At 42.1% G+C, this 25,803-nt stretch overlaps 1 protein-coding gene across 5 annotated transcripts in view; it reads left to right on the top strand.

The window, feature by feature from the left end:
* Nucleotides 1–25,803, top strand: part of LOC311044783 (sickle tail protein homolog) — a 90,003-nt gene that overhangs the window by 51,135 nt on the left and 13,065 nt on the right. For 4 of the 5 annotated variants that reach the window (XM_084056576.1, XM_084056575.1, XM_084056578.1 and 1 more), the window contains 13 exons: nt 375–663; nt 1,994–2,258; nt 2,774–3,094; nt 4,102–4,206; nt 4,747–4,784; nt 5,510–5,676; nt 5,823–5,998; nt 20,669–20,805; nt 21,123–21,270; nt 22,018–22,354; nt 22,874–23,020; nt 24,126–24,492; nt 25,395–25,526. In XM_084056576.1, coding sequence (XP_083912702.1) covers nt 375–663; nt 1,994–2,258; nt 2,774–3,094; nt 4,102–4,206; nt 4,747–4,784; nt 5,510–5,676; nt 5,823–5,998; nt 20,669–20,805; nt 21,123–21,270; nt 22,018–22,354; nt 22,874–23,020; nt 24,126–24,492; nt 25,395–25,526 — 2,629 coding nt within the window. The remainder of the gene's footprint in view (nt 1–374; nt 664–1,993; nt 2,259–2,773; nt 3,095–4,101; nt 4,207–4,746; nt 4,785–5,509; nt 5,677–5,822; nt 5,999–20,668; nt 20,806–21,122; nt 21,271–22,017; nt 22,355–22,873; nt 23,021–24,125; nt 24,493–25,394; nt 25,527–25,803) is intronic. The other variant, XM_084056577.1, reaches the window with a different exon arrangement.

The following is a 25,803-nucleotide window of genomic DNA, read 5'->3' as shown; positions in this document are numbered from 1 at the left end:
TCCTCATTCCTGCTGTCCTCAGTATATTGTTGCATCAACAACGTTTCCATGGTACACTGTACAGTTATCTTAGAAGTATCATATCTTGTTGTTGTTGTTATTATTGTTTTTAAATGCTTTTGTGCTTCTAATCTTAATTGATTCCTCCCCTCCGTTTTCTGGGCGTGACATTAGCAGATCGCCGAAAATAGCAGATCTACAAGCTCACAACGAGTCGCAATGCGATTTTCATCTCTCAAGCTGCCCTTTACTGTAGCAAGGCAATAGAACACTGATTGGTATACTGGACATCTCCTGTACATGTGAATGTTTGTGTGACTGTGCGACCCTTCTCTGGATAAAGGCTCTAAACAGACGTCTTTCTTGTCTTCCAGATATCCAAGGAGGTTTTGTACGGCAACCCCGGTGCGGTCCACTCCCTGCCCTCTTCCGCTCGCAAGAACCTCCACAACCTGCAGGGGTCCATGTCTCCACCCATGGTGCGCTCCATGCCCTCCTCTCCCTCCAGAATGGTGTATGCCGAGCGCGCCATACCCGGCGCCGGACCGCTTAGGCCGGCCAGTGCAACGTTGCCCCGGGGACTGATGTCTGGGGCGGGCCGATCGGTGAACGTCTGCAACAGCAGCAGCAGCGCCATACTGGAGAGGAGAGACGTTAAGCCTGGTGAGAGGAAACACCTTTACCCTTCCTGTCCCTCTATAGTCATTATTTTACCACTTTCAACCAGCCTCCTCTATTTTGGGCATGTCTGCATTGGAAAAATAATTGCAAAACCTTTTTAAAAATCGCAGATATACAGACTAGAAGCTCACAACTTGTCATGTTTTGACAATTTGTGAGCTTATAGATCAGCTATTTTAGAACATTTGTAAATGGGGCTTAAAGCTGCACCTTGTAACTTTCATGAACTACCAGAGATTCGAACCCGGGTCCCCTTTGTAAGTGCTGACATTTTTTACCACTGAGCTAATAGAGAAAAAAGTGAAAATATCAGATCCACAAAGTTGAATATATAGATACAAGGTTTCTGCCCAAAAGCAACGATATGCTCTTCCATTGCCATTTCCAGCACACTTTGGTTTGTGGAGCTGTACCCAGATAAACGTCTCCAAAATTACATAATTGAACCATTTCTTAACATACTCATGTAATGTTTGAAACAGGGAGCAGACACGAGTCCAGTGGACTGTCGACAGACTTTTGCCTTTCACAGTCCAGTGTACTCAACGCACAAACAGCGTGTACCAACCCCATTTTGTAGACAGCATTACTCATGGACAGGTCACACGGACAAGTACATACGGACACAAAAAATAACTTCTGCTCAGGGTCTGCCATATGTCCGTGGAGACCCAGGGTGAACCCTGAGCAGATGTCCGCCTAGGAGGTCAGCACAGTGGTCATTTTGCGGTCATCTGTCAGCTTTGTCCATTTTGTGAATATGTATTGTGCTTATGAACTGGACTTTACAGTGAGAATTTCTGAGAAATTATTCTCATAGGACCACTGTCAGACATATTAAATGCTTTAGTTATTTCCTCTCAAGATAATTTTACCTGCTCTTGGTGGTCTGTTTGAGGTGCTGTAGATTTGTTGTTTGACGTCTCCCACAGAAGGACATCAGTTTGATTATGGAAGAAATTACATTTAGAACTCTTTTTTTTCTCTATGACATAGGGTGAGAATTACCTGTATGCCATTGTGCTGAGCTTAATGCACTGCTAAAACAAAAAGGGAATGGAAAGTGATCATTTCATTGGTCATGATCAAGTCCACCTGCAACAGACCCACTGATAATATAATTCAGCCTAATCTAACCCACCTCACCACTTTGCCGCAGGTACACCGCCCTTCTCCAGTCCAAAAAATACAATACAAACGTTTGTCACAAATGTCCCACCCACCACCCACTGACCACTGACCTGTTTTCCCATAATAAGGCTGTGAGTCTTTCTCCATCCAAACCTGTTCCTAAATCTGTTCCTTCTGTTAGATGAAGACATGGCAGGCAGCAAGAGCATGGCCCTGGTAGTCAGTGGAGATGGAGGCCCACGCTACCCGGACTCCTATTCCTCACTGCAGGACGGAGGTCGTCTAAGCATGGCCTCCTCCCTGGGCAGCGCTCCTCCCTCGCTCATGTCGGATGTGGTGGACGCCGGGGGTGGGGGAGGCGGTGGGGGTCATGCACACGCAGGCCTGCCCCAGTACCGGGCCACCATTAAGCCCTTGGTTACCTACGGAGACAGCCTGGAGCACAGGTAAGGGATGCCACTTGTTTTACAGTAAATAAACAGCATACAGTATAGCAGTGGTTCCTAGCCGTTTCTGGATCAGTTGATAGTTGATGAATTGAATACATAGGACCCCAATGGAAACAAGACCGCAAGGACCAGTGTTTGACTGTACTCGTGCTGTTTGCTTGTTTGTTTCTGTCTAATAAAGTATTCAATCAATCAAAGGGCCCACTTGAAAATCTCGAAAGCGTTTGAGATTTTCAAGTAGTAGATTAAGATGCAATCACAGTATGATTGGTTTCATGTAAATAACTATAAAAAAGGGGATTCTTAGACGTTTTCAGCCTAGATATTTAGGTAACCAATGACCACTTTTTTTGACAAGATGACAGTAAAGAGAGCCAATAAAGACAGTATAATTCAGATTCAAACCCGCGATGTTGTTACTGTACCTTTGCCTATAATTTACACATGTTAACGCTGCAGTTCAATGTTTTCATGTCTTTCACACCTGTTGGTCGTTCAATCCGTCTGCGCAGGCAGAGCATGAGGAAGTATGGTGACAGCCAGCTGCCTCCTTTAGGCGGTAAAACTCCACCCCCTTCTCCGCACCGAGTGAGTGAAGTCAGGACGTCGGACGGGCAGATCATCAGAGGCGTGGGCATGGTGAATCCGGAGAGGATGTCTCCCATTCGCCGGTCTCTGCGGCGGGAAAGCAACGGGGCGGTAGTGGAGGTGGTGAGCCGCAGCAGGGGAAGTGCGTCGTCCTCCTCTTCCTCGTCTGTTTTTGTCGACTCTCCTCACGGGCCACCCGACGGTCGGCTGTTCCAGGGTCACGTGACTGCAGGCGACCCCCAAGCGTGAGTCAACTTTCACCCGTGTTCATCCCAGTTCCTGCATGCCATTACAGTATTAGGAAATAGTTTAATTTGAAAATTTTTAATTTGTTATGAATAATCATAATAATAAACCCCTGTCTACATTACATTACATTACATTACAGTCATTTAGCAGACGCTTTTATCCAAAGCGACTTACAATAAGTGCATTCAACATAGGTAGGGAACGAAAACTACTAATCACCAGAAGTCTTAAGTGCATTTTCTGCAAAAACAAGCAACCAAGAGTATACCTAGCGCTAAGGTAAAAGTGCAATATATCAGCTACCTATTTCCTTAAACAGATGAGGCAAAATAGCAAAATCAAACGAGCAGGAGCTAAAACAAATATGTGTATCGACTAAACAAGATCCAATAAAACAATACAACAATAAAACAAGCGTTCGTACAACTAGTTAACGTCTCTCTCCGTTGCTCATTTATGGATTTAACTTGGTTTACCTTGACCTTGATTGTGACCTTGACCATCTTTTTCTGGGGCCCCTCTGATCATTCCCGCCAAGTTCAAAACCTATCCAGTTTTGACCTTTTCAACCCAAAAGTTAATTTCTTTACATAATACTGATCATTCCCAACTTGTTTAATGAGTCCCATGTGTTTTTGAGTTGTTTTGTTCACAGACAGTCTGGTTACAATCACCTGTCATGCATTGCTACAGCGGTTAGGTGCCATGCTGACAATACACTGACGATACTCTTGTAATTCTTTTACAAGGATGCACATGTGTACATACCGTACATATGCAGTGTACGTGTATGTGTAATTCCCAAGTTGAGAGACATTTCACATGATGCACATGTAATTTGGCATGACATAGTCCTATCATACTCAATTGAATATGATTTTTTTTTTTATTAACTCATTCAGGTCCCATTTCATACATAAACAAACATACAGCAGCAAAAATAACCCAAAGCAGTGGGGACCAAAGTGTTATTAATTATTATTATTTTGTTTCTATTTTTCAGTGAGAGGATTAAAACGATGGAGCAACAGATAGCCAGTCTAACTGGGCTGGTGCAACACGCGCTGGCTATAGGGACAAATATTCCTGGCATCAAGGATATTGTCAGGTGGGTACCATCTCTGTGAATATAGCATATCGGTTTGTCAACAATCTGGCATTCCGTATACAAACTGTAAAAACTCCACCTTAATATTTAGTTTCACACCGTTGGCAGCGTCTTACACAGAGCTTGACACAATATGCAGGTGAATAATCAGATTACAGCTAGTAATCAGGTTATGACAAGCATTCAGTTAGCAGCCTTTGTACATGGTTAGATTTGACTTTGATGATGATTATTATTTTAATAAATATGTGTAATTAAATGAAAGTATGAATCATAAATGTAACTGTGTTCATTTGATTACACTAAAATGAGATTAATGACCATTAGATGACCAATTCTATAACTGAAATATTGTCTTGAAAGGAATATGCTAACAATTGAGAATTATTAATGTGCGTTTAAACACACTCATATCAGCTGTCTGAAATCTTTCATTTGGTTCTGTTCAAATAATATCTCTTGGTTTTAGGGAGAGTACCAACACTCACCCAAGCGAAGTTTCACTCAGGTGTGTTTTAGTAACTACAATTGTGTTTTCAGTGAGAGTGATGGGAAAAGCCTCCTCAACAACGGACCAGGTGAGAAACACTTTCATTTAACCTCACAACATTACATTACATTACATTACAGTCATTTAGCAGACGCTTTTATCCAAACGACTTACAATAAGTGCATTCAACATAGGTAGGGAACGAAACTACTAATCACCAGAAGTCTTAAGTGCATTTCCTGCAAAAACAAGCAACCAAGAGTATACCTAGCGCTATGGTAAAAGTGCTATATATCAGCTACCTACTTTCTTAAACAGATGAGACAAAATAGCAAAATCAAATGAGCATGAGCTAATACAAAAAGTGTATCGACTAAACAAGATCCAATAAAACAGTACAACAACAACCTCATTTACCCAGATCAAATCTTAAATCAAATTAAAGGAATGAATTGAGAATTAATATTTGAATTAGAAAAAAATATATATATTTGAATTAGTTGACTCAGTCACTATCCTACACACCTATTCTACACATTAAATAAGCTGTGCCAACACGTTTTGAACCTAATGATTATGCAGTAGAATTGAATCCATTAAACCTCTGACCCTTAAATGTACGGTATTATTTATATTGTTGATATTATCATTAGTTATTACTGTATTGTACAGCTGAAGAAGTTTAAATAGCCACCATTGATCAACCTTTCTGTTTGAAAAGGGTCCTGTAGGTGATGAGTCCGTCACAAACAACTTTTTCTTGACAACTTTTGTTTTTCAAGAACTCAGTCACAAATGCATTATAATTTTCAGGGGCCAGATCCGCTCAGAACCCGGGTCCTCTGATCGACGGCTACAGTCCTGCTCCATTGGCTATCGCAGGCCCCGCCCCCGGCACAGGGATGCATCAGAGGTTAACCGTGGCCAAGACCAACGTGTTTGACCTGCGACTGCAACTCAGCCAGCTCAGAAACTTACAGGTACAGGAATGCAATGCAATGAAAACCAGTAGTAGCAGCATGAGTTTTTCCGAAAACTGTTAGGATTTAGAAGACATTTTTAGAATCAGCCTCAGGTCTTAATGGGTTAAAAGAAAGGAAAACTTAATGCTAATATTTGATCCCAGGTGGAGTACCGGGAGAGTATGAGCTCCATGTTTCAGATGGCGGGACGGGAGCTGTCAGCGCTGATGTGTGAGAGGCTGGCTCATTGTGAGCAGACCGCACACAGACACAGAGTACAGATGGACCAGGAGAGACTCCACTACCTGAACCTGCAGGAGAGAGTACTCTCACAGCTCAGGTACACAACGCTCACAGTCACGGTATTACCAAGTATGATGCATACCCTGTACAAGGACGTTTCAGCTTGACCCCTGACAGTAGTGTCTTCAAGGATGGAAATTTGCATTGATTACCTAAGCCCTATTTTATACTTAAGATAGCCAATCTGCAAGCACAACGTGTCACATTGCAATGCTTTGTGAGCGTATAGATTGGCTTTTTTCTTACTGCGTTTTTGCCTATAATTATATGGCCACAATAGGGCTATCAGTGGTTAGAATGCTGTAACTCAAAACATAAACAGAACACCATCAGCTGGTAGGAAGTACACGTACCACACTTGCCTGGAAGAAGGTAGCGTGAAGGACTGATTGTATAATTTTATATATGTTTGAATGGAATCTAAGAGTTGGCATTTTGATCATACATTATTTGCCTTCATATTGACAGTTCTATCACCCGAATATCTCCAGTGATATTAGACCGAATCATTATGATGTCACCACAATCACAATTGTTCTTCGGGGAGTATAAAGTTAGCAGTGCCACACTGGGGCCGTATAATCCATGACATTTAACACGATTGTTTAAAATTATATAAGCACCTCTGGCTGTGTGCAGGCATCTAATTTTCTTTCAATTCCTGGTATGAAGTAAGATTTTACGGCAGATTGGACACGTTATAAACCTATAAATGCGGACAATGCGCTGTCCGTGTGCACTGTATATAGGACAGATGCGGCATATCCACCCCTACCCCAACCCGTTTGTTTACGAACATTCTGATTTGGTCTTTAGGTGGTATAGGGATTATTTTCGTTTACATTTGGAGTGCAGATAGGAGATACTACAATGACATTGAAGTGTACATACAGTACAACCTAGGCTTGACGTGGTTTCCCCTCTCTGTCTACCATCTCTCTCCATACAAGACAAAAACCGTAAGAATAATATTACAGCCAACCGTCTTTGCATAATGATCAAAATAACGATTTAGCCTTTTCGGCACTCACACACTTTGAGTTCAATCCAAGCGGTAAATGGTTTGACACGGTAATGAAGTTAAACTAGCGAGGCAGCGTCTTACGGCATAGAGTTAATATGATGATATTATAATTAGAGTCGTTAGATGGAGGGCAATGGGAGGCCGATGTGATTTCAAGTGATTGGGGTTTCAGGAGAGATCACGCTAGACCGTTACACGCTGACTACTGAAAGGGGGTTGGACTCCTCACGAAGGAAGCCTGGCATTCATCCAGCACTACAGAATGGGAAGTTGTGATCATTAAATCATCAGTCTTGTACTACACGATTTAATTACATCATTTATTGTACATGGAATTTGAAGGCTGCCACGCGAGTCAAGCACATCGGCTCTAAGACATGCACGAAGAGTACATAAACAGCATGATGCATTGCTGGGTATACATGATGTGCTTGATCGGATAATGAATTCATTAAAAACAAACACTAATGTATTTGTACAACTGCGTTGGAGCTTACAAATGGATTATCCAATCGGTTTTGTAGTTGAGAGCAGATGTTTCCTAAACTATAGTGATCTATAGCGTGTACAGCTGTTTAATAGCGTGTACAGCTGTTTAATAATGTACACAGGTTGTCAGGAATAATTACGGCGTTATTTTATGCAGTGTCTGAACGCTTTTTGAAAAGTAGGCGCGTTCCAGTGGTTTTCAAAGAGTACTTATAGTTTCACTATAATTAAATACACTTAAATTATTACAATACAAAAAGATTTATGAGTGGCTATTCTGGCTGTCAGGTTTCAATATCCACACACACACACACAAACGCACGCGCGCGCGCACGCACGCACGCACGCACGCACGCACGCACGCACGCACGCACGCACGCACGCACGCACGCACACACGCACGCACGCACACACACACACACACACCACAGAGTTTTTTGATTGTTCATGATTTGTTTCCTTGCATAATATGTTTCAATTTCACCTCTATGAATCTGTTTCTCATGTACGAATATGACATTTTGGCCATTTAATTTAATGATATTAATTTAAAATAAATGATTCTGTCCCTAGGTCAGAATCAGTTGAAACGGGGGCTAATGAAAGTCAGACTCGGGGTCTGTGACATGAAAACGTAAAAAAAAAAGAAAAAACCCTGCTTGCTCACTGCATGTTTAAGACAGCTAACCAGTTAACCAAGTAATGCAATTTGCTTTTTATAATGAACCAATGTTGAGCGGATTTCAATTAGCTCTCACTGTGCAGCATGTTATATCTGGCACTGGTTCTCAGCATGGGGTCCGGGGACCACCAGGGGTCCAAACGGACCCTTACGGGTCTGTAACATAGAGAGTGTACACATTTTTGTTGTGAGACCCAGGACCCAGACATATTAAAACCGGGGAAAAAAACGGGAGAGCATTTTGTGTCATTTTAGATTTTAGCGTTGGCTATTCAAAAACAGCAGATGTACAAGCTCACATCTCGAAAGTGTTTGAAAAGTGTTGAACAATTTTGAATTACAAAAAAGTTTGAGTACTACTGATTTAGAAGGCATTTGTAGGATCGGCCTCAGGTCTTAATGGGTTAAAAAAAAACTTAAATGGGGGTCCGTGTTGTAATGCTTATCAAACTGGGGGTCTTTAAAATTGAAATGGTTGAGAAACACTGGTATAATGGTATTGTGTGGTTGTACTTAGCGCCTCCACAGGACAGTACAGCACATTACACCAGCAAGGCTTAGCATGGTGCTGGCTGCCTGCCAGCACGTGTCTTGTCAGCATGTACGTTACGTCCATGTAAGTGGATCCTAATAGGCTTCACATGTCTTTCCCTGTAGAGGATCATGTAGACAGACAGCACTGTGGAAGGAGAGGAAGGTGGGGGAGTGTTAACCGGAACATAGGGTCATCATGACCCATTTTGGGTCCCGCACCCGTTTTTATGTAAAGTAGTAAAATATAGAATTGAAAGTCATATCTCTGGGTTCTTTTTTTTTTTTTTTTTACAAATCTCTTTTATTGATTTTAGGCAGAAAAACAAAGACAGTGAATGGATGATAGTGTCAACAAAAGGGGTCTGCAATTTTTTGATACATACAAGAAAAGTAAACATAACAACAGAGAACAAAAAGCAAGACAAATGAGAACAAGAAATCATAGAAAACACAAAAAACAACACGCGCATCTCACATTCAATCCAGGACAAGGAAGGGGAGGGGAAGTTGACATGGTCGGGGAGGAGAGGGGGGGGAGGGAAGGGAGGGGAAAAAGGGGGGGGGGGGGGGGGGGGGGGGTCTACCCAAAGTTAATTATTGAGTACTTCTACTTCAACAACCAGGGTGCCAATATGGTCCAATAGTGATTGCCACGTTTTATGAAAAGACTTTAACGAGCCGCCAAGGGAGAACCTGATTTTCTCAAGTTTAATACAATACAGGATTTCATGGATCCACCTATTATGAGTGGGAGGGGACGGATGTATCCATTTAAGGAGAATCAACCTTCTGGCTAGCAAGGTTGTAAATGCGATGACTCGCCATAATGATTTATTAGGAGTAGAATTGAGACCAAAAAGGGCGGTAAGAGGGTCAGGGTCGATTGGTTCACCCAAAGCGCTGCTCAAGGTATCAAATACTGCAGCCCAAAATCCTGACAGCTTGGGACAAGACCAGAACATGTGTATGTAGTCAGCAGGAGATTGTTTGCACCTATTACATGCGTCAGATCTCTCGGGATAAATCCTGGCTAATTTTGCGTTTGTAAAATGGACTCGATGCAAAATCTTGCATTGCAACAGTTTGTGCCTAGCACATATGGATGATGTATGCACCAAATCCAGCATTTCATCCCATTGATTGTCTAACAAAGTGATCCCGAGGTCATGATCCCATGCAGCTCTTAAGGAGTCTAGACGGGTAGGGTTAAGAATAGAAATAATATCGTATATAATAGAGGTGAGCCTCCGTATCCCAGTTCCAAGTGATAGAAAGGAATCAATCATAGAATCCGGTGGGCGGTTTGGAAACTGGGGGAATTTATTTTTAACAAAGTGTCTGATTTGGAAAAAACGAAACAAGTGGGAATTAGGGAGCTTGAATTTAACAGACAAATCTGCAAAAGAGGAGAATATACCCTTAACATAAAGGTCGTTAATAGAGCATAGGCCCTTACTTGACCAGATTCGGAATACGGGATCCGAGCATGACGGGAGAAAATGATGATTACGATACACTGGTGCCAAACCCGAGGACACATGAAGACCAAACTGTTTTCTGAACTGAGACCAGATTTTGAGGGTATCTGACACCAATGGGTTGCGAAAAACTTGTTTTTTAACTGGGATTGGCAGCTGAGAACAGACCACTGACCAAAGCGAGATATCTGAGGAGGAGGCCTCCATCTGTGCCCATCGGGGTTGAGTGCCTGCTGCTAAGTTAGTATTCCAAAAGAGAATTTTGCTAATGTTTGACGCCCAGTAGTAACGACGAATGTTAGGTAATGCTAATCCGCCCTCGGATTTAGAGAGTTGAAGAACTGCTCCCCTGATACGTGCCCTCTTATTACACCACAAAAAGGAATTCATAATCTGATCGAGTTTAGTGAAAAAAGCTTTAGTTATGAATATCGGAATTTGTTGAAAGGGATATAAAAACCGGGGCAGTACCACCATTTTAATCAAATTAACTCGTCCCAGTAAAGAGAGAGGCAGGGAGGACCATCGAGCTAAGTCTTCTTTGCAGCGGTCCACTAGTGGGCCAATGTTCCTGGAGAAAAGTTCTGTAAATACTTTTGTAACGTGGATACCCAGATATTTAAATCCATCAGTAACTTTCCTAAAGGGGAAGAGGGATTGAGGAAGTTCATCAGCAATAGCGTTAACCGTAAAGTATTCGCTTTTCTGAAGGTTAAGTTTATAGCCCGAGAGTATTTTAAACTGCTCTATGATGCGCAAGATAACAGGGAGAGAAGATGCAGGATCGGAAATATACAGCAACAGGTCGTCGGCGTACAGAGAGAGCTTATGCGTGAACCCAAAGCGGGAAATCCCCTTAAACCCCTCCTCACTGCGTAGCCATATGGCTAGCGGCTCGATGGCGAGTGCAAACAACGATGGAGACAAAGGGCAACCTTGTCTATTCCCACGGGAGAGAGTGAACTGACCAGACTTCACTCCATTAACATTAACTGAAGCCACTGGAGATGCATACAAAAGTTGAACCCATTTGACAAAATCAGAACTAAAGCCAAATTTGTTAAGTATGTGGAACAAGTATCCCCATTCCACCCTGTCAAACGCTTTCTCCGCATCTAGCGAGAGAACTATTTCAGGGGAAATGGTAGCGGGGGAGTAAATGATATTAAACAATCTTCGAGTATTAAAAAAAGAATGTCTTCCCAAAATAAAACCAGTTTGATCAGGATCAATGAGGCCAGGCATCACCAGTTGAAGACGACTTGATAGAGCCTTGGCCATAATCTTAAAGTCTACGTTTAAAAGGGATATCGGCCTATAGCTACCACATAGGAGCGGATCCTTATCCTTCTTTAACAGCAGAGATATTGAAGCTTCCGACAAAGTTGGTGGGAGCTGGCCCTTCTGGAAGGCATCATTGAATACTCGTACCAGGACTGGAGCCAAAATTTCAACAAATGTTTTAAAAAACTCTGTGGTGTAACCATCAGGTCCAGGTGACTTGCCACTTTGTAAAGATTTAATTGCCTCCGTGACCTCAAGGAGAGTTAGTGGGGCTCCAAGGCCGGCAACATGGTCCTTCTCAATTTGGGGATATGTTAAGGTATCTAATGGATTGGGCCCGTTCCAGTCTTGTATGTTGGACTCTGAGGAATATAGACCAGAGTAGTAATTTGAAAAGACATCACTAATTGCTGTAGGGTCTGTCACAATCTCTCCCGTGGTTGATTTTATTCTTGGTACCAGTCTAGAGGCACTAGCTACTCTCGCCTGATAAGCGAGCAATTTACCTGCCTTATCCCCCTGCTCGAAAAAACGCTGCCTGGACTGCAAAAGCTGTCTCTCGACTTTGCTGGTTGATAATAAATCGTATTCGGACTGAAGCTGCAAACGCTTTGTATATAGAGTGGCGGAGGGATTAACTGAATATTGATTGTCCAAATCTCGTATATCAGCTGCTATCTTAATCAACTTAGATTGCTCCGTTTTCCTGATGTAGGAGACAAAAGAAATAATCTGTCCACGAAGATAAGCCTTAAACGATTCCCAAAGTATATCGCTCCTAATATTCGGGGTATCATTAATCTCAAAGAAAATATGTATTTGTGATGTAAGAAAATCTTTAAAAGTGGGTTCAGATAACAATTGAGGACTGAATCTCCAAAATTTGGAGGGTGGACTGCCAAGTGGAAAATTAACAACTACCGAGGTTGGGGCATGGTCGGAGATAACTATACTATGGTAATCGCATGAGACAACGTTATGCAACAATTTGTTATCGAGTAGAAAGAAATCTATGCAAGAGTAAGTATGATGGACATGTGAAAAGAAAGAGAATACTTTATTAGAAGGAAATCTGGCCCTCCAAGGATCCTCCAAGCCCAGTTTGTCAGTATGAAATTTTAAAATTTTTGCCGATTTGGATAACGCCGATTGGTTAGTAGATGATCTATCCAGATCCAAGCTTTGAACCAGGTTAAAGTCGCCACCAATGATTATTTGATGATCATTGAGATTTGGTATTGAGGAGAAGAATTTTGAAATAAATTTATCGTCATCCCAAGTAGGAGCGTATAGCGAAGCCAAAACTACCGGAGCGTTCTACAATTTACCCGAAACTATAACGTACCTGCCATTTGGATCAGACACAGTAGTATTTAGTTCAAACGCAACATCCCGATGTATAATTATAGCTGCTCCTCTAGACCTCTCGGAGTACCTCGAGTGAAACAAGTGACCCATCCACGGCTTTTTAATGCGTGATACCTCTGCAGTACGGAGGTGTGTCTCTTGTAAAAAACAAACGTCTCCTTTTAATTGCTGTAAATGTGAAATTACCCTACCAGACTTAGTGGGAATGTTCATCCCCTTAACGTTCCAAGAAATAAAATGGATATTTCTACCGTTCATAGGCATTGACTTTCCTGTTGTATAGGCTGCACCGGCTGTACTGGCGGCTGGGTAGAGGAGGGAGGGGAAGGAGGGAGGGAAGGGGGGAGAGGGTACTCACACACACCACTGACAGACGAACAACAAAACAAACACAACACATAAAACAAAAACACAAAAAATGTCCCAATGGGAGCATTAACTCAGGTATCACCATGGATACAGGTATCACCATGGATACAAACAGTCCTGACATTAGTCAGTCCCAAAAAACTTCCGTTCCCCCTATCTTGAACAGTAATCAATAACCCCATAACCCACCCTCCTACAAACCACTGAGTGAGAAAAGGTTTACAACCAAAAACGAAATAAAAATGAGAACATGTATATCACCCTTCCATATTCACTCAGCACACATCTTAACTCATTCACTGCCAGAATTATTCTGGCCGCGTTTGAACACTGCCATATTTTTCATTGAAAAAAAAAAGTACTCAGGAGCCGAGACACAGAATTTTTAAGTTTTAAGTTAACAAGGAAGTGGGAGTCTATATCTTCGAAAAATCATATCTCCTTGGTCTTTGGGTCAAAAAAAAAAAAAAAAATCTAAAAAAAAAAAATATATATATTTTTAATTTTTTAATTTTTTAAAAAAGTCGTTTTAGTCGTTCTTGGCAGGCATGGCTTATGGACAGAAGTCGTTTTAGTCGTTCTAGGCAGTATATGAGTTAAGCGCAATTATGGACCCTTAAAGCTGGCATAATCTGAATATCAATGTTATAACATCACCAACAAACAGGCCATAACAAAATACATTCCACGTTAGAAAAACAAAATCAGGCATAATACAGCGTACACACCCCATCCCGAGCGAACCTCACCTGTAAGGTAGTATCAAAATATCCTACAAATATAACCTGTAGTAAAAGCCCAGGTAAAAAAAAAATAATAATAATAATAATAATTTCAATGATTTTTTTTTTTTTTTTTTTTTTTGACACTTAGGTTTAAGCTTCATAATAATAATCATAATCATAATGGGGTAAGATACACATATAGAGAAAAACTACAAATAAGCTTTTACAAAACCATTTTGGAAAAAATCATGTAAACGAGAGTGTCATTCATACTTGTTTTCCCAAAAATACAAGACTACCCCAAGGTCACTTAAAGTTATAGCCTTCATAGTGAAAAATATAAGGGAGAGAAAGCTCGGGACAGCATATGCACACCCAAAACACCCATCCCAACATAAATAAAGTGCATATAAAGAGCAATGACAACAAAACCTTCACAATAAAACCTTAAAAACCAAGTAAAACAAAATAGCTCTAAATTCCCCATTCCACCCACTCCCCATCCGCCGCCCCCCTTACGAAAAAAAAAACAATTGGCCGTCTTAAAGTCTATTAAAGATCAAATTGACATTAAAGGTGTTTCAATTACAGAGGTCCGACATTATGGTAACTGCTGCATCAAGGCCATATTACAACCATTATGTTGAGGTTCAAAACTAGATAAGAAAAGCCCATATAAGAAGGCATATTGACTTAAGTTATCATAAACATTAACCCAGCTGACTATTTATAAGGAAAATAAGAAAAGTACAAACATAAATATAACAGACATGTAATCAAAAACATACAAAGCCAAACAAAAAATAAAGCAGGTCCAAATAAGCCTGATTAGTACTCCTCTGCATCACAAACAAGCACACTGGCCCGTGGATTTCACATAAAGGCAAACCATAAATTAGTAAAACATGTCCAACAGGCCTAATAGTGTGCCAAACAAAATCATGCCATCAAACAATAACAAAGAGGAAGAAAAGAAGAAAAGAAAAAAGGAGAGCGTCTGTAATAGTAGTCAATTAAATAAATGATTGGCCCCAGGATGAGTAAGCTACGCAGTTAACACTCCTAAGGAGATATTATTAGTCTGATGTACAAGAAAAAAAAAAGAGAGAAGACATAAGGAAAGTCGGCTGCTATATAAAAACTAAATTGGCCAGAGAAGCAAATTTTCATTCAAAAACACACATATTAAAGATTATAACAAAAATGACGAGTTGAAACTAAAATGCATTTATAACAGAACGGACCGTCATCACATCCTAAGTTAGATAGCGTCAAGACTAGTCAATCAGTCACAGCCGGGTTAGTTCACGTAACAATACAACAGTCAAGCTAAATACAATTACCATGTCCATGAAATGCACCTTAAATGTATATATTATCTCAATGTAGTAGCGGCCTGACGCACCATTTACAACAAAAATAAAAATAAAAGGGAGGGGGGGAGGTAGGGAGAGGAGATGAGCAGATGTCAAAAAAAAAAGAGAGAAAAAGAAAGGCGTTGCATCAAAACAGTGCTGCCGTCCCAGCTGAGCTGTGGCTAACCAGGCAAACGCCCAGCCAGCCAGCTAACAGCCCTACCAGTCCGGGCTATTATGTCCATGTCCAAAAAGAGCAAAAAATAAAAATAGAAATCGAATCGGTTCAACATCAAGCGATAGAGTAATCAGATTGAGAGTCACGAAAAAATACTGTCCAGATGAAAAAGAGAGGAAAAAAGAGCGCATCTTCAGCCCGGCAGTGTTAATCAGTGTTCAGCCGTAGCTAGCCAGCCAACGGCTAAACTAGCCTTCCACAACGGCTAGGCTAGCAAGCTAACAGCTAAACAAATCCACGCAAAAACAGTACATCTGCCAGGCCAAATACAGTTATCAAATCCAAATCTGAACAGATCAAGTCATAAGCGAAGCACCCATTACTTGCGTTTAGATGTGATGTACTTTTCGGCCTCTTCAACGGACGCCAAATGGACCTTAGCTCCGCCATTTTCGTTAGCGATCATCAACTTGGACGGGTGGTGGAGAGCAGGCCGACAGCCAAGCTTGTACAATTCGGCCATCACATCACCGTACTTGGCGCGCTGCTCCACAACATCCTGGGGATAATCTTCATGGATGGCGATTCTTTGACCCTCGTACTGCATGTTCCTCCGCTTGCGTGCCTCCCGAATAACTTTCTCCTTGATCGGAAGGTTGTGGAAACGGACGATGACATGCCTCGGCTTGTCGTTAGCACCCGGTTTAGCCTTTAGCGATCTGTGAGCTAAATCCAGCTCGGGTGGTTCAGGCAGAACCTCGTCCCCCAGAAGTTCGAACAGGAAGGTGGAGAAGAAGGTAGTGGGCCTGGTCCCAGCCTCAACCGATTCTTTTACCCCGACTATACGTGCATTCCAGCGGCGACCTCTCGACTCGATATCCGAGGCTTTAGCACGCAGCTTAGCGTTGCTAGCGGCCTCCAAGGAAACTATACGATCACTGACAGAATCTGCATTAGACTCTAATGAAGTAATACGCTGGCCATGATCAGTTATAGTGGTGTGTATAAGGTCAATTTTAGATTCCAGCGTCGCGATGCTCGTTTTAAAGTCGGTCGAAAGAGCCGTCCTGTGTTCTTCTAGTAGGCTAGTCAGGGCCTCCATGTTAATGTCGTTAGCGGCGGTGGCGGTACCGGCTTCCATCAAAATAGTGTCTTTTTTGACGTGAGCAGAAGCCCTAGTGATCATTTTCTGATGTCAAGACTTAAACGCAAACTTTTTTAATTCAAACCATACCATTTATGAGGAAGGTAGTGGGATTTCTGTTTAGGTAAAGATATGAAGCGGGGGAGCAGAGAGAGGACGCGTCTACTCCTCACCCTGCATAACCGGAAGTCCTCTCTGGGTTCTAATGAGAAATGCACCAAAGCACACATAATCACAGTAAATACATTTTTTATTATTTATGGCTTACCAGTGCTTACCAGTGCATGTATAGACGGGTTTCCACGCGACGTCATCACAGAGCAGAATGCGCAATCTGCGCTTGCCAGTGGTAGAACGAACCCGGAAGCGCCATTCACTCTGTTGTTGTGTTCGGGAGTTAGATAGGCATAATGCTGCTATTATAGGCATAATAGGCATAATGCTGCTATTATATACAAATAAAGGACTAACAGATCCAACTTCCGACAAATCATTTTTATTGAGTAAACAAGATATTACAAACTGCATAATTTAATCTACTTTCATTAAACCTGTGAAGACCATTTATTTTATGAATGGACATTTGACCAGAGCTGCTGCGGGTAATAGCGCCCTCTATAGGCTCACCCCTCTCTTGCGCGCGCAGCATCCTCTCATGTTTACAGGAAACCCGTCTATAGTGACTGGAACGTTTTAATCACATTCATGTGAACAATACAAATAAGTACTTCCCTGGTTAAAATGACTAGTAACAATAGGAATATCATACCACCTTTACAACCATCCATCCATCCATCTTCAACCTATTATCCAGAGTCGGTTCCAGCAGAGAGCTCCAGACATCCCTTTCCCATACAGCCATAAATAACATAAGGTTAACAGTGTTAAACCACATTTGGAAACATTGGATATTCCCCGGTGGGGAAATGTACCATAATTACTTGTAAATGATGGACTTTGGCCAAGACATTGAATACATCCTGTATTATAACAACATGCTATCAGCTCTTATGAAGCTCAATTAGTCTTGACTTGTCACCTTGATTTTTTGCTTGTTTTTTGTTGTGATCTATAATCGCTTTGCTTCTGAGTTTTATTATCATTGAGCAAAATATATAAACCAGCCATGCAACTATCCAGATTAACCTAAATGGCGGATATGCTACGCGTGCCTGCCATTCAACCACTTAAACTCTCTAGACCAGGGGTCCCCTCCTTCATCTCTCTCTCAGCTAGGGGGTCCTTAACGTTTCTGGATCAGGGCCCACTTGAAAATCTTGAAACTTAAGCATTCAGGGCCCACCCATCTGACCACTTAACTTGTTAAAGGGTCAGATGTGTGGGCCGTGTGCATTTTAATGATCAATCAATCCATTGTGTTCCAGCTTGGAGCAATGGAACCAACATACTTTCTTCTTATTCGTTGGCATCGCTAAAAACACATTTTTCCAAGTTTTTCTATTAATTACTGCTAATGTTATCATTAAAAGCTTAGCATTCTGCCAATTATTTATTATTTGGGGGCCCACTTGCAATATCCTCACGGCCCACCAGTGGTCCCCGGCCCACAGGTTGGGAGCCGCTGGTGTGGATGTTCTGGTTGATGACTTTTTTGTTTAGTTTTTTTCCCCCCATCCTTTCCCACGCTTGCCTTCCCATATATTCAAACTGTGTGTGTGTGTGTGTGTGTGTGTGTGTGTGTGTGTGTGTGTGTGTGTGTGTGTGTGTGTGTGTGTGTGTGTGTGTGTGTGTGTGTGTGTGGAGAGAGAAGACATGTGGCTGCTTGCTGCTTGGCTCTGTGGGGGTTTGGGATTCAACACAGTCCCTCTGTTTTCCCTGGATGTTACCTTTCTCATGATGCCATCTTATTATGTTAAAACGTTGATTCGTTGACAGAAATATTGTGGCCATTACTCATTTTGTGAGTAAATATTGCCCTGCAGTAGGTCAGGTTTGATTTGAATAGAAGAGAAACTTTGTCATCCAGACATGGAAATTTGCCTCTGGGCTTTACTAAGGTAAACATGCAAGGCACATGCGTTTCGTGTTTACATATTAAAAGTGCAAAATGAACTATTTCTTTTTAGATGCCAATGTCTTTCTGAGATTCTGAATTGAATTCTTACCCCCCCCCCCCAAGTGGAGTTTTAACAAGGTAGTTTCTACAAATATCAGACATTTTTATATATACCAATATATTTTGTGAAATAAACAGCTTTATTATTTACATAGTTCACAGTTGGTAATACTATGTATTGAAACACTTGGCCTTGTGGCCTTTCAGCCCTGGCATTTGGCCTTTGTGCCCTCAAAGAATTCCCCAAAGGCCAAGTGGCCTTGCCCATAAAATGACGAAATTCCAGGTGACACAACATTTTAGTTAACTGAAATGAAAATTTAAAAAAAGGGAAAAAAGAAAATAGCTAACTGAAACTGTACTTACAAATCTAACAGAAAATATATTTGGTTTTATTTTTGGTCAATTTGTTCAAATGTATCAACACAACAAGCATGAAGATGTACTGATGCATATGAGATGTTTGGATGTTCATATGACTGTGAGTTACTACTACTGTATTACCCAATACCTATTCTGAACTTCTTAAATCTTGCCCCTGACAAATACTGAAAGTGAAACTTAATACTGGAACTGATGAAAACTAATAAACATTTTTAAAGTATTCAAATGAAATTCCGTAACACACATTATAGTATACACACTATCAAGAATAGCAACAGTAATTGATTCATGAGAACCAACAATAGAGTGAGCGGAAGTTCAAAGCATACTGTAGGGTATAGGCTTATACAGCCCACACATGTCTCCTGAGGTGTGTGTCCAAGGTTGCACACTAACACATAGGCACACACAGACAGAGACACACAATTCTCAGACTCAAACACAGACATAGTCAAACTGGTTTGCCTGGTGTTATGTCAACGCAGCACCTCACAATACTCTCGAGTATTCTTGGAAGGGATACCGTGAGCCCTGAGCTGGTTCTTCAACTTACTTGTTTTGATGTTTTGGCCTCACTAAACACAGACTTCAGTCATCAACACAGTGACAATTCACCACAATAAAATGTGTTCTCCGTTTTAGTTTCTGCACCAGATCAAATGGCACATCTTACCTCAGGACTAGAAGGAACAGCACCTTTCAAATTACGTTCTTTAGGAAACTCACACTTTCAAATTAGTTTTTCTCCTCACCCACAGTTCATTTATAGTTAACTGAATAGACTGATCAACCAATATTTGTGCTATTCTACAAGTAAGACGCGCGAACGCGCTACACTTCGGCCTGACACTTACATTACACAAAAACACATTGGTTTTTGGGATACTTTTATTATGATTCCTTAAAAAATGTGTATGGGACCCGTTTTAATCTGCCCACGATCCATATGTGGGTTCTGAGCCAACCTCTTTGGAAAACACAGCGATATGACATGCAGTAAGCCTCAGGTATTACTCACATATCCTACCTAGATTATATTAATACCATTTCGCTGCTCTCTGATGAAAGGGTGTCTTAGAAAAAGTTAACATTCCATGTTTGTAGAAGATATTGTTTTCAGACTGATGCAGTAAGCAAAAATGAATGCTTAGATAATTAGGAAATCCCTGGAAGCAATTAAAAACATAAAAGCAAAGTGCAGAAATAGCAGATTACTGTTCTGAGCAAAACGGCACCTCTATGTCTATGCCTGTATAATAAATTAGAGCGTTAACAGGACAGTTCACCTAAAAATGCCTGCTGCCATCTTATGTTAATAAAAGGGTATTACAGTACATAAAATATCACTCAAACTCTATTAGTCATTACTTGCTTAACCACTTAAATCCTATATACACTGTTGACCGGGTTTTTCCCCCCCCTAAAAATAGCTGATTTACAAGCTCAGGCCCATTATGATATGCTGAATGCAGAATAGGGATGCGAGGGTGCATATGGTTAATATACTTTCCCACTCTTTAATTCTCTGTCTGTATTTGCTTCCTCACCCCCCTTTCTCTCTCTCTCCCTCCCTCCCTCCCTCCCTCCCTCCCTCCGTCTCCCTTTCTCTCTCTCAGTGAGTTGGAGGGCTACGTGGAGCATTTGAAACGGGAGTCTGCATCCAGTCCTACACAGCCGTCAGTCACCCTGAGGGATGTGGAGGAGGGAGCCGTCAATCTCAGGAGGGTCGGCGAGGCCCTGGCTGCACTCAAAAGTCTGTGGTCTTTGTATTTTCAGTGTTTGCATTGTTTACTTTTTATTTACTCTATATCTTTACTCTGCTGAAATAGGCTCTTCTCTATTCTTCCCTTCACATTCACATACATGGGAGGAATGGATAAAATGCAGTCAATTCTATTTTACAATTCAGTATAAAATATGTTACACATTACATAATGGTCTCTTTCTCACCCCTCATTGCATTCCTGTCTTTTCCTACATCTATCCCTCCCTCCTTCACCCTACCCCGTCCATACCCCCCCCCCAATCCTTCCATCCCTACTTCTTGCCGTCCCTCCTTCTCCTCTACAGGTGAGTTTCCAGAGTTACAGCTGAAGATGCGTTCGGTGTTGCGGGTGGAGGTGGAGGCTGTGCGTTTCCTCAAGGAGGAGCCTCACAGGATGGACAGCATGCTGAAGAGGGTCAAAGCCCTCACAGAGGCCCTCAGTGGCCTCCGCAGGTAAACACACACACACACACACACACACACACACACACACACACACACACACACACACACACACACACACACACACACACACACACACACACTCGACTGTTGGTTTAGTTCATGTTTATTAGTAGCAGTCATCATCATACATGAGTCATGACATCATGTCATGGTGATATCATAGTCTTGGGAACATTAAAATGGGTTCCAAAATGATTGAATATAAACATGTTGATTAAATCATTAACTGGTGGTAGTTCAGCCGCCTGAAAGGATAAATGTGGGCAGTTATTCCAACATTAGTGGCTTTTACCCATAATATAGAATGGAAAAACAAACTATTCCTACATATCTGCCTCCATGCAACACTCGTTTCCTGCAAATCTTTGTAGTATTTTAAGATTTGTGTTGCACAGCTCAGGAAACTGTGGACAGTCTGGACACACAATGAAATTGGTCACAATAAAAAAGGTCAAAATTAAAACAGTTTAAACTCCATGAAAATTTTGAGCAATGCGATGCGCTATTAATACATGTGTATTGTTGCTGAGTCTGACCAATTACTGCCATGTTCCGCTGTTTTGACCCTGCTCAAGTGCAAGCAGGGTCTCCACCATCACGCGGCAGCACACTGCAGTAGCAAGTGCTGAGGGTGCTTGTGAATGTATAGATTAAAAAAAATCAAATGTAAAAAAAAAACACAGTAAATCCCATCCTCACAATCTCTGTTCTCCACTTTTCAAACCCCCTCTTCAGGTATGTGTCAGAGAGCCACCCCCACCTCCCCGAGTCCACCACCTCTGCCAGACCAGTCCCAGGGGAGCCCCTGGAGGCCTGGGAACGAGAGCAGGGTCTTACCAGGAGCCTGACTCCCCAAAACTCCCCCAAGCCCCAACCTCGATCCTCAGTCAGGCCGCCTCTCGCCAGCCCCGTGCCCTCTGGGACACGGGCTGAAGGCAGGTTGGCGGGACCAGCCTCTCCCATCATGCCTCACCATGTGCGAACCGCGGCGGCTGTCATCCAGTCGTGCAACCACCACCCGAGCCCACCACTGACCCCCACCCATGGACGAGACTCCCCCTCTGTGGCCAAGGTATTTTATTTTATTTTTTATATATATTTTTTTTGTGTTCAGACAAGATACTAACACAATTAACAAAACCAACAAATAAAAAAAACAACAACAACAAGGCCAAGGTATTTCCAATCGGTGAAAGCCACTTATGTATTTTAGATACATAAGTGGCATCAGTCCGTCTCATTATTGTAGTGGTGTAGACTACTGGTCCCACTGCGCCTTGTTTATGAATATCCTCTGGGTAATAAACACGAGTCAGTCATTTTATTTCCACTATTAATGTTTTCTTTTAAAAATATAAAGTTATTAAATATGTCATTTCTTTGTAGGCTATATTTAGATTATTTGTCATCTGCCCTGTGGAACTTCAAAGCCTAAAAGCCAAACAGAAATGGATTTTTTATTCATAATGTTCCGGTGTTCAACGACACAAGCACAATTAAATCGCTAATCGCAATTATTTGCATGACAATTCATTGTCGACGTGCAATTTCATAATGGTGACAGCCCTAGTGTTGTGTTGGCTGTGCAAAGGTGAGCCCTCGTAGCAGAGAGAACAGCCCTGCCCTGCAGAAGAGGAAGCCCTCTGCAGACTGCTGCACAGAACCAGCAGATAGCCAGACCACACTGACTTCAGCAGAAGACACTAGCGTCAACAAGCACACAGTGACAGACACTGAGGTCAGTGTTCACTATGTCTGTGGTTCTCAAACTTGTTCATGTCAAGGACCCCCAAATTGACACTTATTAGCCCGCGGACATCCATTTGAAAAGATATGCCAAGGAACCCCATAAGAGAATAATTTTACGGCTCTAGCAGTGGTTTTCAACCATTCTAATTTCAAGGACCCCCCAGTTTGACATGCATTAGGCTACGGACTCCCATTTAATGGCATTTCTATCTCTGGGACCCCAATTTCTATTGTAAAATCAATGTTAATTTAACTCTGAGAGTGTACAAATGGAACCAAATGGACACTAGCGGTCTGTAACTCAGAGTTACAGACCGATAAGGGTCAATTTGGTTCCTATCTATCATTTAGCTGGGGACTCCCTGGAACTCCCTCAAGGACCCCTGGGGGTCCCCGGACCCCATTTTGAGAACCAACGCACTATGTTACCGTCACTGTGCAGTAGAATCCTCAGTGTTCAATTCACTCTGAGAGAGTACAAAGGGAACTAAAAAGACTGTAAAGGTCCGGTTCCACCTGTACACACTCAGACTAGAGTTACAAATTAGAGCAATAAACCACAAGAGGCTGTTGTTGGATAACAGCTATGTTCTTAGGTTAGCTGTTGTAAAATCACGTTAAACCACGGCCTCGCGTGGCATATTGCTTTTCTAAAAGGGTTACCAACAATGCAACAGGAAAATCATAGACATATCCCAATTAAAACAGTTTTAACATCAATTTAAATACAAGAAAGTAGTCCCTGCGACTGCCTCCACAAACAAGGACGTTGCTGTACAAATGCATGGAAGGTACAGAGTGTACCCTTTGGGGTATCTGCCTTGTTTTAAAGTGATTCGTAAAACCTTGCACATACGCGGTATTGCATCCATGGAACGTTACAGTGAATATTGTTAACAAAATGTTGACGGAGTGATACTGATGCATGCAGAACTAGGTGTATTTTACAATCAAGCAGTGGAACTATCAGTTTTAGAAGGATATATTAAAAACTGTGTTTTTTACTGTGACAAATATTTGAATTGGCTTGTTTGTAAGATGTACATTTCTCCACTAAGGCTGTCTGTCTGTCTGGCTGTGTTTCTCTTCCACAGTCTACAGTGAGACAATCTCCAGAGGGGAACCAGAGTGAGGTGACACCACACCAAACCATCCAGAATGACGCTAACATCAGTGAACCTGAACCAACTCCAACCACAGCCTCTCCTCGGCCTCCCCTCAACACCACCAGCAGCACCAGCAGTACCACCACCCCCATCACCACCCCCAGCACCACCACCAGCACTACCAGCACAGACTTTGAGCAGATCCTCCAAGAAGCCCAGGCCAGCCTGATGAGCTCCATTCCAGACTTGGAGGTTTCAGTCACGAGAGAGGATCCCTCTCCTCCTCCTCATCTTCCTCCCTCCTCCTCCGGGTCTGACACAGAGCCAGAGCCCGCCTCGGACCTAACTCAGCAAGGTAACATTTTATAAAACGATTGATTGATTGATTGCTTGATTGATTGATTGATTGATTGATTGAACGATACTATGACATTTGTTGTGATTGGTTGTAGGGTGTACATACTACTATAATCCTACTATATATCCTACCACTAATGTATAAAATGAGGAAAGCTGGGGGCTCACCGGGTAGAGCTTAGGCTCAGTCCTTGCGCAGCCGTCCTGGGTTTGAATCCAACCTCTTTCCAACCACGCTCTTTGCTGTGTGTACTTGATGACTAAAGTAGTCAGGACAGCAGAGTCACTGCCCATCTTTCGCCGCAGGCTGAAAACCCACCTCTTCAGGAAACACTACCCTTCCTCTTTGCCTGGCCTACTTGTTGTTAACTAGTTGTAGGAACTATTGTTGTATTGTTGTATTGGATCTATTAGCTCGTGCTCATTTGATTTGGCTATTTTATCTCATGTGTTTATGAAAGTAGATAGCTGATATATTGCACTTTTACCTTAGCGCTAGGTATACTCTTGGTTGCTTGTTTTTACAGGAAATGCACTTAAGACCTCTGGTGATTAGTAGTTTCGTTCCCTACCTATGTTGAATGCACTTATTGTAAGTCGCTTTGGATAAAAGCGTCTGCTAAATGACTGTAATGTAATGTAATGTAATGTAATGTAGTTTGTAATATTTATCTGTGGAACCGAGACAAACTAAGTGAATGCCTACAATTCCAAGTGCTTGTCAGGGTGGGGGGTCCCCACTTCATATATGATTATTTTGGGGGGTCACGGCCTGAAGAGTTTTGGAACCCTACTGTACCTCCTGAGCCACTGCCACAACACGTCGGGTTGCAACACGTTTGCCGAATGTTCTGTTTTTGCCTAATGTAATTCTATTTCTGCCAAAATGTTCACCTATAGTTCCAGGGGAGCAGCCCACTGAGACCAAAGAGCAGCCCCTGCAGTCATGGACGTCATCAGACCCTCTGGAGGAGGACGCTCCCAAGCTGCCCGATGAGGTGGACACCCCACAGTCCAAACCCTCTATCCAAGGTCAGCTACTAGCTTTAAATGAAGACAAAAGACCTTCACTCAAACACACGTTCAACTCCTTGGTTGCTTTGTGTCGTTCATGGCATTCTAGAGTACAGACGACACATTAAAACACTAAACAAACCCTACATACTTTGTTGCACGTCAAATGTCAAAAATACTCGATCTACAAGCTCACAACGCGTTACGACGAGATGCATTTTGAGCTTGTAGATCTGCTGTTTTTGCCAAAGGTTAAAAAATAGCAAAAGTAGCTGATCTACAAGCTGGCAGATCT

Source organism: Gymnoscopelus microlampas (assembly GCF_963454915.1).
Source record: "Gymnoscopelus microlampas genome assembly, chromosome: 5".
Lineage (NCBI taxonomy): Eukaryota > Metazoa > Chordata > Actinopteri > Myctophiformes > Myctophidae > Gymnoscopelus > Gymnoscopelus microlampas.
The sequence above is the reverse complement of the archived record's forward strand: the minus strand, read 5'-3'. Positions and strand labels throughout refer to the sequence as shown.